This window comes from Cariama cristata, unplaced genomic scaffold, assembly GCF_000690535.1.
Source record: "Cariama cristata isolate BGI_N322 unplaced genomic scaffold, ASM69053v1 scaffold39819, whole genome shotgun sequence".
Lineage (NCBI taxonomy): Eukaryota > Metazoa > Chordata > Aves > Cariamiformes > Cariamidae > Cariama > Cariama cristata.
In genome coordinates this window covers 1-17,498 of record NW_009638151.1, presented here as the reverse complement: position 1 = coordinate 17,498, position 17,498 = coordinate 1, and the positions used below count along the sequence as shown (strand labels likewise).

At 38.6% G+C, this 17,498-nt stretch overlaps 1 protein-coding gene across 1 annotated transcript; it reads right to left on the bottom strand.

Moving 5' to 3' along the window:
• Window positions 1-14,108: 14,108 nt before the first annotated feature.
• Window positions 14,109-17,470, bottom strand: OIP5 (Opa interacting protein 5; the record flags this gene model as incomplete). Its single annotated transcript, XM_009708604.1, has 4 exons — window positions 14,109-14,264; window positions 15,656-15,737; window positions 16,289-16,411; window positions 17,400-17,470. Coding segments are annotated over 4 exons (432 nt in total), but the record flags the coding sequence as incomplete, so codon positions are not given.
• Window positions 17,471-17,498: the final 28 nt, after the last annotated feature.

The window sequence follows — 17,498 nt, the reverse complement described above, 5'->3', positions numbered from 1 at the left end:
GAATGATAACATAACCAAATGTCAATTGTCAAATAGAAAAAAAGTACATTCAAAATTTCTAAGGATGACAATCAACTTCTGGAGTTTTTTTTTCCCCCAGTGAATGAGATAAAGATATCCTGGTAGTTAAGGTGTGTAACAGAGTGCTATATTCTGTTCTCAGCTCTGCCACAAACCTTTGGCATTTTTTGTTGCAGCTCTCCAGGTCTGTTTTTCCCCATCTTCATAACAAGAGTAAGACTTTCCCAACAGTGTGAGCATGGATGGTCAAGTTCATGATCAGCTGAAGTATTTGACTGCCTCAGAGAGAAAGTGATGGTGATGTGTGCTTTATTCCATTTTAATGATCTACTCGCTGCATCTAACATAGGAGTTGAAAATTGTCACTGGAAGATTATTTCTGAACTTGATCAACTAAAGGGTTAAGGTAATTAGAATAATATGAGAAATACAGACAGAGAAAAGAGAGGAAAGGGTTAGGAAAATATAGTGTATCCTCATGTTCTTGTATGTGAGAAAGAGAAACCAAAGGAAAAAAAAAATTCTCTTTCACATCTCTCACTGTAGTACAGGAGAATAAGAATAAATGTTTCTGGCACTAGCTATGCAGGAGCGCACCCATGCTACCTTCCAATCCAGGCTGGCATCAAACTTGAAGCAAAAAAATCATGCCTTAACAGCTACTGTGACTAGGTGATACCAGGTGAGTGTCACTGATGAAAGGCCAGGAGATCAGTGACAAGATGAGTTATTGAAGTGGATAAGTGCACACTGTATACTTACGGCCCCAGGTGCAGTCCCCTGTTATCCACACTGGATAAGTGGGGAGAAATGAGTAAAAGTCAGTACCTAATCTATGTGATCTTATAACTGTCATAAGTGCTTTTTTCCTGTACAGCACTGACAGTTTCGTGGTTAATTAGGAGATAGTTTATGGTGTCTCTTTGAATTGTGACCTGCTGTCTTGGTTTCAGCTGGGATAGAGTTAATTTTCTGCTTAGTAGCAGGTACAGTGCTGTGTTTTGGATTTAGTGTGAGAATAATGTTGATAACACACTGTTTTAGTTGTTGCTAAGTAGTGCTTATCTTAAGTCAAGGACTTTTCAGTTTGCCATGCTCTGTCAGCAAGCAGGTGCACAAGAAGCTGGGAGGGAGCACAGCCGGGACAGCTGACCCGAACTAGCGGAAGGGATCTTCCATACTGTAGAACGGCATGGCCAGTTTAGAAACTGGGGGAGTTGGCCGGGAGAGGGCCTGTCACTGCTTGGGCATTGGTCAGTGGGTGATGAGTAATGGTATTGTGCATCACTTGTGTTTTCTTGGGTTTTATTCTTTTGCTATACTCCTTTTCATCATAATTATTATAATAATGATTATTATTACCTTTTATTATTGTTAGTATTATATTTTAGTTTAGTTATTAAACTGTTCTTATCTCAGCCCATGACTTTTACTCTTTTTTTGATTCTCTTCTTCATCCCACTGGGAGGGGGGAGGAGTGAGCGAGTGGCTGTGTGGTGTTTGGTTGCCGGCTGGGGTTAAACTGCAATGCATGCTGTTGCAAAATATACTCTGTCTGCAGTGTGCATTCTCGTGCTACCTCAACATTGTCGTGCTGTACGTTGGAGCCACAGTTAAGAAGCCCCATAGCTAATTAACACTGGTATATTTTTGGATGCATTGCTTCTGAGTAAGCATAGACTTCAGCATTTCTGTAGTATTTCCTTAGCCCACTTGTGGACAATTACAGTTAAATATAAAATCTTACAGAGAAGGGATTATTGCAGTTTGTGAAGCCAGCTAATTTTGTGCATTCAAGTCAGGCTTTTAAAGTAGTGAACCAGTGGGCATTTAAATGTTGAATGTATTTTATTCAGATTCCTAAACTACCTCTCCTGTTTTTTTTTATTTTGCGATTCCAGATCCTCTCCTGACATTCAAGAAGAAGGTGGTCGTCTTGCTTCCTCATAGGCTGTGAGATGTGGATGTTTCTTTTCTAGCAATCAAAAACCTGTACTTCGCTTCCATGGAGCTGAACGAACAAAGATCTCTCCACTTCCTGTTTCAGCCATCTCACCCAACACATGATTCACGAGGTGACTTCTCCCACAGAAGTTGCCCACTGTTTTATCAAAACGCAAAAGCAGAGTAAAAGAAATCAGCATTTGTTTTCCTGAAAAATTGTTTTCTGTGCCAGCTCTTCATCCAGCTTTCTGCATTTTGTTTTAAAGTAAGAAATGCTTTGTAATCAGATGGAAGTGGAAGGTGGTGTTCTTCACTGATGTGTCCATCTTCATTTTAGGAAGGTGAAGTACTTCAATGTGTCATATTGGAATTCCTAGCAGATAAAGTATCTGCGTGCGTTGCTACGTCAGACTGTCTTGACATGTATGAAAAGCTGTGGCAGGAAAACCAGAACAGATTTTCTGCTCTGACGTGAGGAAGAAACTTACCAAACAACTGGGAACATCCCATACAGGTATTTTCTAGTCCAGGACCCAGGCTTGTCGTTGTAGATAGATGTCTTGATGCTAACTCACATAAAACAGCTAATGCACAGGAACAAATGCAGAATCACCTTGTCTACAGTGTGTAAATGCCTCATCCCGGTCTGTGATCAAAATGTATATTTGCATGTGTAAACCTATGTAAGTGCTGGATATGAAGAGTTTTCACCAGGAGGAGAAATTACTCTGCACCATTTCATTTTTAGCCAAGAAAAATGAAGCTTTAAAGGCCTCTGGGGTAACAGGATAATGATTAGGTTTATGTTAAATCATTCCCTCCCTCTGGCTTTTTATGAATCCTTAGCAGCAAAAGGAACAAAAACATTCTACAGTAGAAGAGATGGGGCAGAACATCTTTCTTTAATAAAGAAATTAACTTCTGGTGGGATGGAAGAGACCAGAGGTGTGAAGTTGCAGTTTATCCACTCAGCTTCCTTGGCACAGTTTCAGCTTTTCATACTGCTGATGGAATCAGCTTGTGACTGAGAACTGAGATGACCTGTATATTTCCATCATCTAGGCAGAAATAGGCCCAAGAGCATGGACTGTTAGCCATGTAAGAGGAGTGAGTTGAGAGACAGCGGAAATACTTAGTATGGGCCTTTTTCTGGTTCCTCTTACTCATTCCCAAACTAAGGCGCAATCTGTTATTCTTATGTTTACACAAGATTCTTTGTCTCCATCATTTGTGATTATGTAGGATGTTTTCTCCCATTCTGAGATGGGAGCATATATTGTTTACATGCTCCCTGCTGTGATATTGTATATGGCAAGTAAGATTTCTTGGCAAAAAAAAAATTAGAACTGGGATATGTATTCCATTCCACTTCAAATCTGGAGCTTCTTCTTAGTGCACCTTATTCCAAGCTTGTGATTTAGAAAATGTGACTTACTAGCTTAAAATAATATTTTCAAATCTGGATCAAATATAGGTTCTGTTAACAGATTTTGGGACATAATGGCATGGTTGGGGGGTGTGGTTTTAGATTTCCTGTTTTGTTCTGTTTTTTCCTTTTAGAAAACTGCTGGAGAGAGCCAGATAGCCTGAAAATGGCTGAAAAAGCCAACAATTTAAATCCTTCTTAAATCATAATGATAGATTGCAAGGGCAGCGTTCTGATATTTAGAATGTAGTGACATTTTATGGGACCAAGTTCCATAGCAGAATAAGGACAGATGTTGATGTTGATCCTAATCTTCAGAGTAGACTTGAGTTAATTCTGTGTTTAGACTTGCATTGTAACAATAAGATTTAATGACAGCTTTACCCATTTTTTGTTTCCATGAAGAAAAGATCAGACATGTAAGCTAAAGAGTGATGGGCAAGACTGCATATCAAAATAATACCAACTGTAATGAGCAGAGAGGTGCACTGAAATTGCGTGTAACGTTGTGATGAGCTGTGTGATAAGAGTTAAGTTGCTCTTGATGAGGCAACCACCAGCTTGGCCTGACTTCTTTTAAGAACATAGGATTTCTTTGCTGAATATGATCTGAATTTTCTGGCATTGGAGGCAACTAGAAAACCACACTTTTAGCGCCTTCTTATATTGAAACCAATGGGATTTAATGTAGATGTCTGTAGAAGCAGGATCCATCTCTAAGTGATGGAAAAGACTGTCATTATCATAGGATTGTAAGTGGTTGGGAGGTATCTGGTGTAAGAAACATCTGATTTTTTGATCTGGGAATTTAATTTTCTTCCTTCTGCCCATACTTACCCTTCTGACATTAGAGCTGGCAGTTATTTCTTGCATAGCTTGATGACAAAATACCTGGGGCATAGGAAGGTATTTTTGTTTTCTGTGGACATGTACAAAAAATAAGAATTTGTCTGACTAGAGTAGACACTTCAAACTCTTTGATTTTTTTTTTTTTTTTTTTCCATAGGAATAACCCTCAACATTTTGTAACCCTGCATTGTAACAGAAAATTAGAATTGCTGGTTTTTCCTGACTCCTATCCATGACAATGTAACAACGTTAGTTTTCAAGTTTAATTTTAGAACATAATATTTTTAGCAGGGCTAAGGATCTGTGGCTTTCACAGAAGTAATACTGCAGTAGTGCATGCCCAGAAGACCCTCATCGCCGTACCTTTCCAGCCAGCACCTTTATAAAATTGCTGTGTTAGGAAATGCCGCTTCAGCCTACTTACTTTTTCTTGCTCCACTTTTTCTCCATGTTGGTTGAAAATCTTCCCATGTGAAAGATTACAAAAACAAGGGGCATGTGCAATAGATCATATATATATACATATATATATTTTAATACTTGTGGACAAAATGATGTTACAAGTTGTTTGAAAACAACAAAATCACCAATGTCTTCCATTTTGAGATGTGTATAGTTCCATAAGCATTAGTGCTTTGTAGCAAATTGTAGTGCCATGTTAGGATCAGTGCATGAGCCTAGTAGTATTTTTACAATTTCAGAGTGACAAATTTATTAATAAACAGTGATGAAAATGTAATTAACAATAGAAAGGATACAATAGAAATGTCACAAACATGGTCTAAACATGCAGTATCCTCCCTTTGACAATGGCAACGCTATCTTTAGAAATGAAATGCATTCACTTAATGGGCTTCATAGAATCATAGTTGACTTTTTGTTTTTTTGTCTGTCTGTCCAACTGCGATAGTAACCTAGTGTATGTAAGCATCCAGAATGCTCATCTCTGTCAGTGAGATTCTCTTCTTTTTAGTCTTTGTTGAAGGTGTTTTCTTCCATGTGCAGCATTTTCAATTTTATTATTACCCATCCTGTGATATACTCTGAAAAGTATGAATATGCTAAGGAGTTTGTGTGCATTTTGTACACATCTCTGCTACCTTAAGATCATTTACAAAATCTGCTAATTAAGTAATTTTTTTTTTTTCAGATCTGACTATATAATTGTTATAACTAGTTAAACATTATCCTCATTATATACTAAGTTAATGGTTGCAAAATGCTATCCGCCAATTATGCGTAGAAGAATTTTATTCATTATCGCAGGAATGGGGAACCTTTCTTGGCTGAAGTCCTATCGAATCTTTTAACACCTTGGATGGATCCTGCATTTACATACATCTTAATGTTAATAATAATAATAATAAGAGAAAATATAATAAGGTCAAGGGCTGTTGAAAAACAACATTGCAGACTGTACCTGTGCAGCAGGCTATCTCTAGCCTATGGATCAGAGATTCCCCACCCCTGTATTATTGAGAATTCAATATCCTGTATTTTAGGTAACTTCCAGTATTGCTTTCCAGCTCTAAGCTCAATTTTAATAATTTCTGTCTCTCCCTTTGCTTTTTTCAGAAGGAAAGTTTAGACCAGGGGAAGTCCAAATGATTTAGCACTCAATGGGCAGCTTGGACTGGTCAAATAAGAGACTGGTATGATTCCTGAGATGTGCAATGCTCTGTGGATGGCATCCTCTCATTTCCTAGGAAAAAGTCTTTTATTTGCTGCCAGTGTTGCTCTTCACCCATTTCTCTCTTTTACAAGAACAAAATTCTCTTTCAGCTTAGAGAGGATACTGCATCTTTTTTTCCTGAGACCTGCCTGTAAATGGCCGTTAGGGGGAGGGAGGGAATGGGTAGCTTGGCTTTGTAATTTTGAGACGATGTATCTCTAAAGTAAGCAAGAAGCATGTACTTTGGTGCAAAACCAGTAATCCGTGCAGAGTTAATGTATGTAATGGGGGAAAACAAACAAACAAACCACAAACTCAAACAAACAACCCTCTGCATCTAATACATTTCCAAGAAAATTGGACAGGTGGGCCATTTACAGCAGAGCTCCAGGGGACCTGTGCTGAGAGTTAGGTTCAATTCTAAATGGAAGTAGCTGTACCATTGAATAAAGTAGTTTAGTGCTTGGGAGAATCAATTGAAAAATACCTCTGAAACTGGAATGCAAAATAGCACAGTATGTAGGGGGAAGAATCCCTGATGCAAACAAAGCCATAAGATGATTTAATAAGAAAATAGAACTTTAGTAGCAATAACTGTTTTGCATGTGATAGTAAATAACTTGCATTAGCAAGACTGTACAGTAGAGTAAGTGGGTAATAACCAAATAAGTTTGTGGCGCTCTGTGCTGCAGGGAGTTGCGTGAAGAGTCTCTTCCTGAGAAGATGGGTGAATTCCTCTTACGTTCCTCTCATTGGAGGGAATTTGGCACTTGAATACTTAGTTAATGAACCTGATATAAAAAAAAAAAACCCTGGCTTTGTCCCATATCTGAAGCACTGTCAGTGAGTGCAGGGGGAAGGGCAGACAGTTCTTTTTGAAAGGATAGCTGAAGTCTCCCTATATATATTTTTATTTCTTTTTTTGTAGTCTAGCACTTGCTCTGTTTCTCTGAGAAGAAACTAAACCCTTCCACATACTGGACTGTGAAGAGAACTTGATTCTGAAGTTAGAACCTCTTATTGTGGGAAGTACTTTTTGTTTTCTTTGTTTAAAAAGACCAATCTGAGATGGTCTTTAAATAAAAAATTAGAGAACACTTGACACTCAGAACACTTGTACGTCCCAAGCATAATTGTAGAATTCTAAAAATGTTACTTTACAGCAAAAAATAATTTTGGCCTTGCTAAACACTGTTGTTTCAGACCATAATTGATTTCTATCCATGCCTGAAGTTTTGCAGAGGCAAGTACTGTGAAGCCTCTGGTAACACAAAAGGTTATTGATCTACAGCTGTAGCCTCAGCACCGAGCAAAGTATTTGCCATCACGGGGTTACATAAAAGAGCCACAGGAGTTCTAAAATGTCCATAGTTGACACTGTTTTCAGTGCAGATATGTAGTCTATAGAGACAATATGGCCCAACAGATAATAATGTATTCTGAACAGAATTATTACATCAGTGATTGTAGATCTGTCTGGCTGGATTTCTTCTAGAAAGCTGAAGTAATCTGGACTGTAACTTACAGCTGAACAGAGGCTTCTAACGTTTCAGAATTATGGAGGTGAAGCCCTTTGATAAGTTGATATTGGGACTGTGAGGTCCGTGAGCATTTTTACAGTATAAAGTAACCAAGATAAGCATGAGAATGTTTAAGTGTTGGCTAATATCTCATATGTGTGTGAAAAGCTAATTGATCTGGAAGGTTGTAATCAGCTTATATTCCAGCTATTGAATTATTGATAAAATTGGAAGCTGGCCATAGGGGACCTTAATTTGATTGTTATCTGATTACATTAGAGAAATTAGAAATTTATTCTGGTCTGTGGTCAGCAAGTATATTTACATAATAATGAAATAATAGTGAAAACACGGTCATGTTCATACTTCGGAAGTATGAACTTTGTGGCTGAACACAATTCATCAAGGGTTTATTCATTCAGAGAAGGCGGGGAGGAAATCAAGGCTGATGTAGCCAGGCAGGCTATCTGCATATTCTTCCCAGAAGGGAAAAATACAGAAGAGAAGAACAGTTTTTGATGGATAACCAGTCTTAGAAATAACTGCTTCCTGCATCCCTAGGAAACTGGTCTTCCTCCAAAACTAATAATCCTGCTTGCCCTTCAGGTACAGAGCTGCATAATGGCAGTTCAGGTTAGATTCCGTTGGATTTCCTTTACTGAATGATCCAGCATTTTGCCACTGTAGCGCTTTGACTGGCACGCAGAAGCCAACAGTTGAACCGAGGTGTCTCATTTAACAGTGCAGAACACTAACCATGGATTCTGATGTCTATTCCCTTTCAGTCTGCTCTACACTTTCTCCCGAGTTTTAGAAAAAGTGTCAGTGTTCATGATGTAAGCAGAGCGTGTTTCTGTCTCTGAGCCTGTGTCCCAGGTTATAATACAGACAGATTCCCTAAGGCTTTACAACATCTAAGGTTAAAGATAAAAGGTAACCACTGTTACAACTCACTGTTTAGTGTGTCCTATGTAAGTCCTGTCTGCTTCTCTCCACTTCCCCTCCAAATGAGTGTGTTTGCAGGTCAAATCAAAGCCGGCTAGTTTGTAATGCCTTAGGCATGAAGAACTGCATGGAGAAACTGAAGGAAAGCGGCACAGGCCCACAAACCAAATCTTAGAGCTAGTATTCTAATTATGCATGATTCAAAATGTCTAGTGTAATGTAGTTATTACCAGTAAATTGAGATATGCATTTATACATAATGAAGCAATAGGAATTAATATACCAATAGCTTGAACTTCCTGCTTTGATTCTCAAATTTTGTTTGGGTTGTTTTTTTTTTTTAGAGAATGTGCTGCCTCTGTAGAGAAAGGGGCAGAATGTATAGATAGGGACAGAAGCATGGCACCAAAACTGTAAATCAGGAACCAGGATCAGCAGAAGTCGCCTTTATAACCTCTTGTCTGGTTCATATTAGTGCCCTGAGCATGTAAAAAGCAGGGCATGAACTAAGCATGTGTGGGGGCAAGATGAGGTTTCTCACCTGCTGCAGCTGTAGCAAGGAAAAGGGTGCAGAGTTTCTTACAAGGTGCAGGGGGGAACAACTGGTGGAAAAAAAAAAACAAACCACAAAACAACACAAAAAAATCAAGTAATCAAATTGAGTGTAGTATTTGCCAGACAGTAGGTAATAAGCTTGGGTGTGGTGAGAGAAATTATTTGGAGAAGACTGAAATTAATAAGCACAGTACATATATTTCAGGTGTTGAATAGCTTTTTAATAGACAGTATTTTCAGGTAACTCTCTAGCCACATAGGCAGCTGTACTGAAGCATACTGGTACCAGCCAGCAATAATGGCACCTGCAGGAATGAACCTGAAAATACTGATAATCTTGTATATTTTTTAAGTTCTTTAAAGAGATTTTTAAAAACAGAAAATGAGATTTGATCACTGAAGATCTTTATCTTCTGCAACACAGGTTGCAATAGTCTTTTTTTCTTTGTTTCACTTATTAAATAAAAGGGAATTTGGGTGCCATCTTTCTGTAAACTTTTAGTGTGTTCTCTGTAATATTTCCCAGGTCTCTTAGTGGATAATGCAGTGAATTTCTGCTGGCAGTTTGAAACTAACATAGAACATGTGGCATAGCCTATGTCACTAATACTTTTCCAAGTTTAAATGTGTTTTCAAACATGTAGAATACTAGCTTGCTACTGCAGAATTCCATACTTCTAGCTTAGCTTAATTTTGTAGGTGGGCTTAACTTGTGCAGAACACTTCTCCATGTACAGAGGCTCAGTCCTCTTTCTTAAATAGAAAGAGGAAGTGTCTTGGAGGAAGAAATTGTATGTCAAGTTAACTCCTGTTCATACTTCATAGCCAACCATCCATAAAGCACCGTGGTTTGTGTTTAGAATGGAGGTTGCATTTTTCTCATGGATGCTCTTTCTAGATATACCAGAATTGCCAAATGAAGATAGGGGTATCATAGGAGAAGATAACTATTTTGTGGTATCAGAAGTTAGACTAAATGAAATCCTTTGAGCCAACTTCTTCAAGCAAAAAGAGAATTTATAAAACAAATTTAGCCCAGCGGTTACCCATGGTCACCTAATTCTTAGTGGGTATTCTGTAGAACACTTTGCATGGTTTTAAACCCTGTTAAATATAGTTTCTTTTGTGTGATAGGTAAGCAGTAGTATCCTTTGTTAATGCTTATTGCCTTCAATAAAAAACCTGGGGAATAAGCTACTTCAGGATGTTAGTGAAGATATCCTCCTTTTGAAAAGTACAATATAACAGCAAAGGAGAAGTATTAGTTATAGATTCTTAAAAATTACCTTAGTACTTAAAAACCAGGCTAGAAAATACTTCTTATACTGAACTTCTGATGGCATGCTTATACGGATTAGTGGAGGAAATTATTGGTGTCACTAGGAACTATGTACTCCCATTGCACACGTTTTACATGGTAACAGTGAAAGAATGTCTCCCTGCAAATTCTGATGTTTTTCCAAAAGGCAGCTTGCTTTTATATCTATGCATCTTTGAGGATTTCAAGATAAGATTTTATTCTTTTGACACTGTAAAGAGGAACTGTTTAAAAATGAACTTGGAAACTCTGCACCTGTATACAAATTTTTTTAGCAATAAAGCAGCACAGGCTGAGAATGCACTAAAACTGAATGTGTCATTTGTTCAGAAGACAAATTAACCAACTTGCTATACCTTATGTTCCACTTCTGAGATGTGTTTGTACTTGCTGTACTTTTGTCAAAACTTAACAATTTGAGCTAAACTCACATATGCTGGATATCTGCTTTGGGTCCAGCTGTTCCAGCAGACTTCAGGCACAAAAGCCTCTGACTTCTTGGAAGGCAACTAAAGAAAAATTGTTACTCCACTCATACTAAGATGGGCAACTTACCAGATAAAAGATGGCAGCAGAAAGCTGCTGTTGCTTGTATAGATTGCCTAGAAGTAATAAGCGCCTCAGAAAACTGTTTTATGTATGTGGATTGTTCATGGTTTTGGCAACTACATTTCTGAAAAATACCTTCTGTGGTTGGCATGTCACAACCTGCAGGGAGGCACAACTTTCCTTGCAATTGCTGCTGAAAGCAGTTCTGGGAAGCACTGTTAACGCAGCAGCACACCACTACCTCACAAGGACTGCACTGAAGAAGCCACGGCTCCCAACCCTGCTACAAGCTTTCCAAAACCTGTTATGGATTGCTAACCCTTATGCTAGCTTATAGAAGATCCACAGTATGATTGTTAATTCAGTAGCCTGTTCAAACACCTTAATTTGTTTCATTTTCTAGTTGTTTTTGTCTTTAGACAGCTGCTGGTTAGCTAGCATAAGAAGGCCTGACCTTGAGACTTGCTTTCTAAGTGGTTGGTATTCATTTAAATAGAGAATCCATCCCTCCCCAGCCAGACTGGCCCTTGCTGCACTTCAAGCTAGAATACATCTTTCAACAATGCCTAGTTAGAGGAGGTTAGGTTTTACACTAGAATAAGAAAAAGAAACATTCACTGATCAATTGCAGATCAAGAGGAATTTGAATCTGGGACAGGCAGTGGGATGAAGCACTGAATCTTTCAGGAATAAGAGTTTGTAAGCATTACTTAAAACGTACCCGTAGGGTTAAGTTGATACCTTAGTAAACATTCATCTCAAATGACTGAAGATAATGCATTTATTTTATGTGGCTTGCTGCTTAAAACAGAATTTACTTGGAACACTACTGCTCTGAGTGTCATCAGGTCCATCAGGCAATAGTGCCAAGAAAACACATCCTTTAACAAATAGACATGAAGGACCACAGCTTGACTCAACAGAGCAGAGGTCCTCCCAGTTCCAAAGATTAAAGTAGTTTAAAAATTTACCAGCTATTATTTAGCACTTATTTGTTTAAATTCATGCTAAGTAATACAATATGAGGAACCATTAATTTAATGCTTCCTAATGAACCAGGGCCCAAGCAAGATAAAGTGGTGGGTTGTTTCTGCAAACATAATCTAAGGAAAAGAGTAGGCTTATGACTCTCATGAAATTATCAGTGATCTGTACAATATATATTTCTGAATTTCAGGGTTTTTTTATTTACAACTGTAAAGATAATATAAAAAAAATGTGACCAACAGCTTTCTTTTCCTTTTAGGGGTGGACACTTAGCTAAATGAAGCAAGACAACTTAGCACTATCATACACAGTATAGATGTAAAGTGTACAGCAAGAAACAGTCTCAATGCAGAAACCAGAATGAAGGGGCAAAAGTGAGTAGTCCCACTATCAATCACATTTCTTAGACTGATGCAACAAAAGGGCCGTCACTTAGAAAGTAACACAAAGGTACCTGAGACGGGGAGATGCTTGCACAAAATGAGCTTAGTCACAAGACCCCAATTAAAAACCAACAGGCCCTTTAACATAATGCAGAACTCACTGCACAACACAACTTTAAAAACTTTGTTCTTAATAATGAAATACAGGAAATCCAAACTTTACATGCATATACAGTGACAACTGTTATGAACAACCTTCCAGTTAAGGGTTCAGGATAGAGCTCATTTCAGAGAAGATTACAGGCAATGAAACAGATCTTACAGGAGTGTAACATTTACTTCAGGTTACCTTTGACATCCTCAATTTAGCCATCATTGCAGAGCACTCTATTTTTGCACTTAGGCCTGTCAATTTGTAAAATATAAACAATAAAAATGTAGATAACATAGTATTCAAATTGAACAGAGAGAGCCTCTCCTCTGCCTGCAGAATGGCTGTTGATATTGTATGTTACTGCTTAATCGGAATGAACCGAGACAACCCGGAACTCTTAATCAAAAAGCAGCACTGTGGTCATTAGTAGTAGTATAAGTAAGTACCAGCTGCCCACCTAAAGCCTCTGAGGTGCCTTGCAGTGAGTTTTGTCCCTTATGCTCCAAGCCCATTAAAAGACTTACTTTACAAATAAAACAATTAAGACCATGAAATACAGGGAGTACTGAAATGCAGCAGCAGCAGCGGGGAGTGCAACCTGCATGGAAGCAGAAGTAAGGAAATGGCAAATTGTGTCGCTGGAATTAAGTTGATCAAGTAAATACAATCGTCTCTAGACTACTACAGACAACTACTAAACTTTATGGAAGGTTTGAAACATCGGACCTTTAGGCAACAAAATGGAGAGGAAAAAGACTGTTAATCCTCCAACTAACAAGAATTAGGGATAAAGATACTCTGTCCCAATAACAAGGGGTAAGTAGGGTTCATTCTTTTCCATCAAATTACTTTCTAGATCTTTGGAAAGAAGCAGAACCCATTCAAAAGAAAGAGACATGCCAATGCATTTCCATTAGGTATTTCTTATGAAACATTTTGACCAGCCGAGTGAAGGCAGCAGGCAGATCATCATAACTTCAGCAGAGCAGCATTCCCATGACTTCTTGGAAAGAAAGGCTCAAATCTGTTAAAGGCAGTTGCTCACAGCCTAAGCTTCATGGAGCTGCCAGAACTTGACTCAGTCCTGTGGAGCCGTGGGGCTGCACTTCCAGAGGACTTGGCAGGCACATGGGTTGCCCTTGAATTTGAAATCCAAAACCCTGTGCTCCAGCCTGCATTGTGCCATCCAGATTCACGCACTAAGCACACTGTGCAGCTTCTAGGACACGCTAGCTTGCTCCTTTGGCAGGCCACACACATAAGCAAATCTGAAAGAACTAATCAGGAGGCCATTTAGCCAGGCCTTGTATACCAGATGTAGGGAATGAGCAACTTGACCAACAGCTAGCTGCCATTAACGCTCTACCTAGATGAAAAGTTACGACAAGAACTTCAGGTCTCTGTAAGAATGTTCAATTGATAGTAGCTCTTTTTAGCATCATCTTAGTATGTTTTGTATAGTTCCAGAAACCAAATTTTAGTCTTTCAAAGGCTGTTTTTCCCCCTGAAGACATTAGAGAGAATCAAAGTCATGGTTATACTGTCTCGGAGAGTGATGTGCTGCATGGCTGAGCTATTCATTTTCCCAAGTATAACTTCAGTATGTCAGTTTTTCAGGTGTTTCCCTTAGACTGAAGAGATGCACTTAAGCATCAGTTCTTCCCATACACAAATAAAAGTGACAGATCAACACTCAAACCTGTTCTGGTGCATTACTTCATCATAATGAACAAACTCAGCAGAGATGCAGAAACAACTCCAGCAGTTCCTGAAAATGGGATATTATTAGTTGACCCTGACTATTGCATATCCTGGCCGTAGGCCAGCTGTATCTGATGCAGAGCTTTGCCTTTCTGCCACATTATTCTTTTGTCCCAGTTCCTCCAGCTTCTTCATCAGCACTTCTATGCGAATGTGTACCTCCACAAGCTTTTCTTTCAGCTAGGAAAGAAAAAGAGAAATAAGAGTATTAAAACTAGAGAAAAATGTCCTAACAATGGATCTTTGAATAATCTGCACCCCACTTCCAGTGGCTAAAGAGCAGCTGACTTTTGAGATGGAAAATTGTACTGGGCTTTAATCTCTATACTGCATCTCTAATATACCCAAAACTGGCACCCAAATCAGAGGCCTGCGCTACAAAGAGGAGAGAGATGAATGTGTGCCAGCATAACCCCTTTCAGGGATGTATGGAAATACTCTCCTTAAGGAGACAGAGTTGCTGGAGCCATACTATGATCAATCCAGTCTTTCCTAGTTTAACTCATTACAAGTTTTTACACATTCATTACAAGTTTTTACACAGCCAGAGACCTTCTTTGACAATATCTGGACAGACCGTTTCATCATTAGCTTAGGAATACATGTGGACAGTTCCTCAAAAAAACTGTTTCCAGACTCTGGGGTTTAAGTTAACACATCCAAAGCGTAAGAGTAAAATCCTGCTGATGTGTCTCAAAAAGCAAAGACCAAATTCTCGCACTTGTTTGAGTCAACAAGCAAACTCTCCACAGTCACGTAATTTGTGTTTGCATCAACTTTAGAAGTCTTGCCTGGATAAGATTTTTGCATTTTAGCCTCACTTGACCTATAAAAACACTCTGATCTTATGGTAAGACACTGGAAGATGACTTTAAAGAGGACAAAACTTAAGAAATGTCACAGGCCCATTTCCATGCTTAGAACAGAAACTAAAAAAGAAAAAAAAGGAAGGAACAAGTAAGCACATAATTACTGGATACACTGGCTGTCTTCTACACACAGCAATTGTATTTGAGCTATAGGACAGACAATTTACCAAGGTAACAACTAACCAAGTGACAGAAAAGAACATCTAATTTAAACACCAAAAAAGGAGGGAGGTTCTAGTGTTGTCTCTGAAACTACAAGTAAACACTGCCATGCTGTTTTGAGCTTACATAGCCATAAATACAACTGCGCTAGAATCCCTTTCGAATTAAATTGCTATTTTAAAAATTCTTCAACAGTAACTTATCAATTCTGGGGACAACATAAGTAATACTTAGGCAAAGTCTGTCTAAATGATTCTTGACTTTTTTCTTTTCAAAGCGTAGAGATAAAAGGGTAACACACTTTTGCCAGAAAATTAGCTAGAACTGGATATGTTTTGCAGATAAGTGATTCTAGAAAATGTTTTTCATATCTCATGCATTTAAGCCAGTCACTGCATTGTAAGTCAGTATTTTCTCTGTCTTAAGCACTTTTTTTAAAAAAAAAAGGTAATTTTATCAATATTTTTAACCTAACATAAAAAAAAAAATAAATCAGCATTTTAAAAATATTTTCCACACAAATTAATGTAGAAACCTTACTTCCTGCAGTTGTTCCTTTAAGGTCACAGCAGGAAAATTCACCTTAGAAGCTTCTATTATCATTTGTTTTTTTAGGAGATAACTGGAAAACAAAAGGGGAAAGGGAAAAAAAAAAAATCACACACAAGAAAAACAGTTAAAAACCCCACAGTTGCATTTGTTATTTAGACAGATTATTTAAGATGATTTTAAAGCAGATACAAAGTTCTTGCCAAAAGTAGTCAATACATTATGAAAATATTAAAAACATAACAATGGGTTTACTTTGAAATCATAAGATCCTCTCATCACCAGCTATAAGCAATTTACAGTTTCTATAGTCAAGTCCTCAATCTATCATGGAACTACTTTGATATCTTACATTAGCTAAGGGAATCTGGAAGTGCAGGAGATTTCAGTATTGCAAACAACTAAACTTAAACCTTGATGATACAGGAGGACACTCAAGAAGTGAAATCAAATGGAGTCAGGCCAACACAAACAATTTAAAGATAGAGGATATTAAAATCCCCCACCAATGCACTCAGGCAAAAGTAAAGCTGCTTTTGTTAGCTGTAGATTAGTTGTACACCCTGTTGTAATAACTTACAAATTCCCATGAAATCATTGACCGTAAGAATACAGTATACGCACCAGAGGATGCTGTCCTTGAAGAAACAGAAGAAGCCTCGGAGATATGCCAGGTCACTGGAGGCAGAATAAATAATGAAGCCCACGACCAAGCCACATGACCGACAGGATAATGCGTTGTAAGCACTAAAAGGAGAAAGGGAAAAATATTATTAAACGGAAGCTTCTGAAACCATAGATACTGCGTGCTTGTCAGAGGACATCAAATCTGCAGTTCTATTAGGAGAGCAAAACAAGACATAATAATGCTTTCTCCTTAAAGAAATAATACATACAAAGAGAATGCAAACGTAAAAAGTTGGGCATGTCGTGCAAGAAATAATGCTCTGTAATAAGTTAAGTTGCAATTAAGGAAGAAACTACATATCTTATTATCATGGAGTGGTTTAGGCTATACTACTCAAACACGATTTAACTGATAAAACAATGCCCGTGCCAGGTCAGAGATGTGAATTTTCCTCTGGATAAAACAGATTATTGCCTCATGCAGAGAAAGGGGGGGTGTGGTGTGTGTGCAGGGCAGGGAAGAAAGTCTTGCATTTAAAAAGTTTCCAACCCTTATAGTTTGTAAAATAGCCTTTAAACATCATTTAAACAAAGTACTGGTTCTGCAAGTCCTCGGGTGATACTTACGTCCTTCCCACCAGACTCATCCCAGCGTTACCAAACCTGTTGCGAACTGCAGGCTTGCGAACAGAGCAGCAGAAGTTACTAATTTTCAGTATAAAAATAACCCAAAACACCAAACAGATAGGCGTTAATTTAGGTAATAGACCTTTTAGGGAAGGAGCATAAGAAAGAGACCTAGAGGCTAGGCTATCTTTTACTGCATTGCTCAAGTGTTCCTCTCTACCTTTGCTGGTCAGAGCAGCACAACTTTTGATTCTGACAAAAAGCGAAAGCTACACACACCCACAAAAGGTTTCTCCATCCGAAATGGCGAAGCATGGGTACAAAAAGCACTTCGGAGTTTACCAAGCCCATGAGAAGCCCCAGCGCACAAGTCAGAGTTGCTCCCGGCTTTGCAGAAGCCCCTTCCCCCCCCCGCAATTTACCGTGGCGACCGCCGGCGGCAGGCCCGACGCCAAAAGCAAGACCGAGGTGAGCTACGCACCATCCCAGGAGGGCTCCCTCGAGGCCGATCATCAGCGAATCCTCCCAGGTCACATCGTTTGTCACTTCTGAGGAGAAAGAGAGACCCGCTGAAAACGAG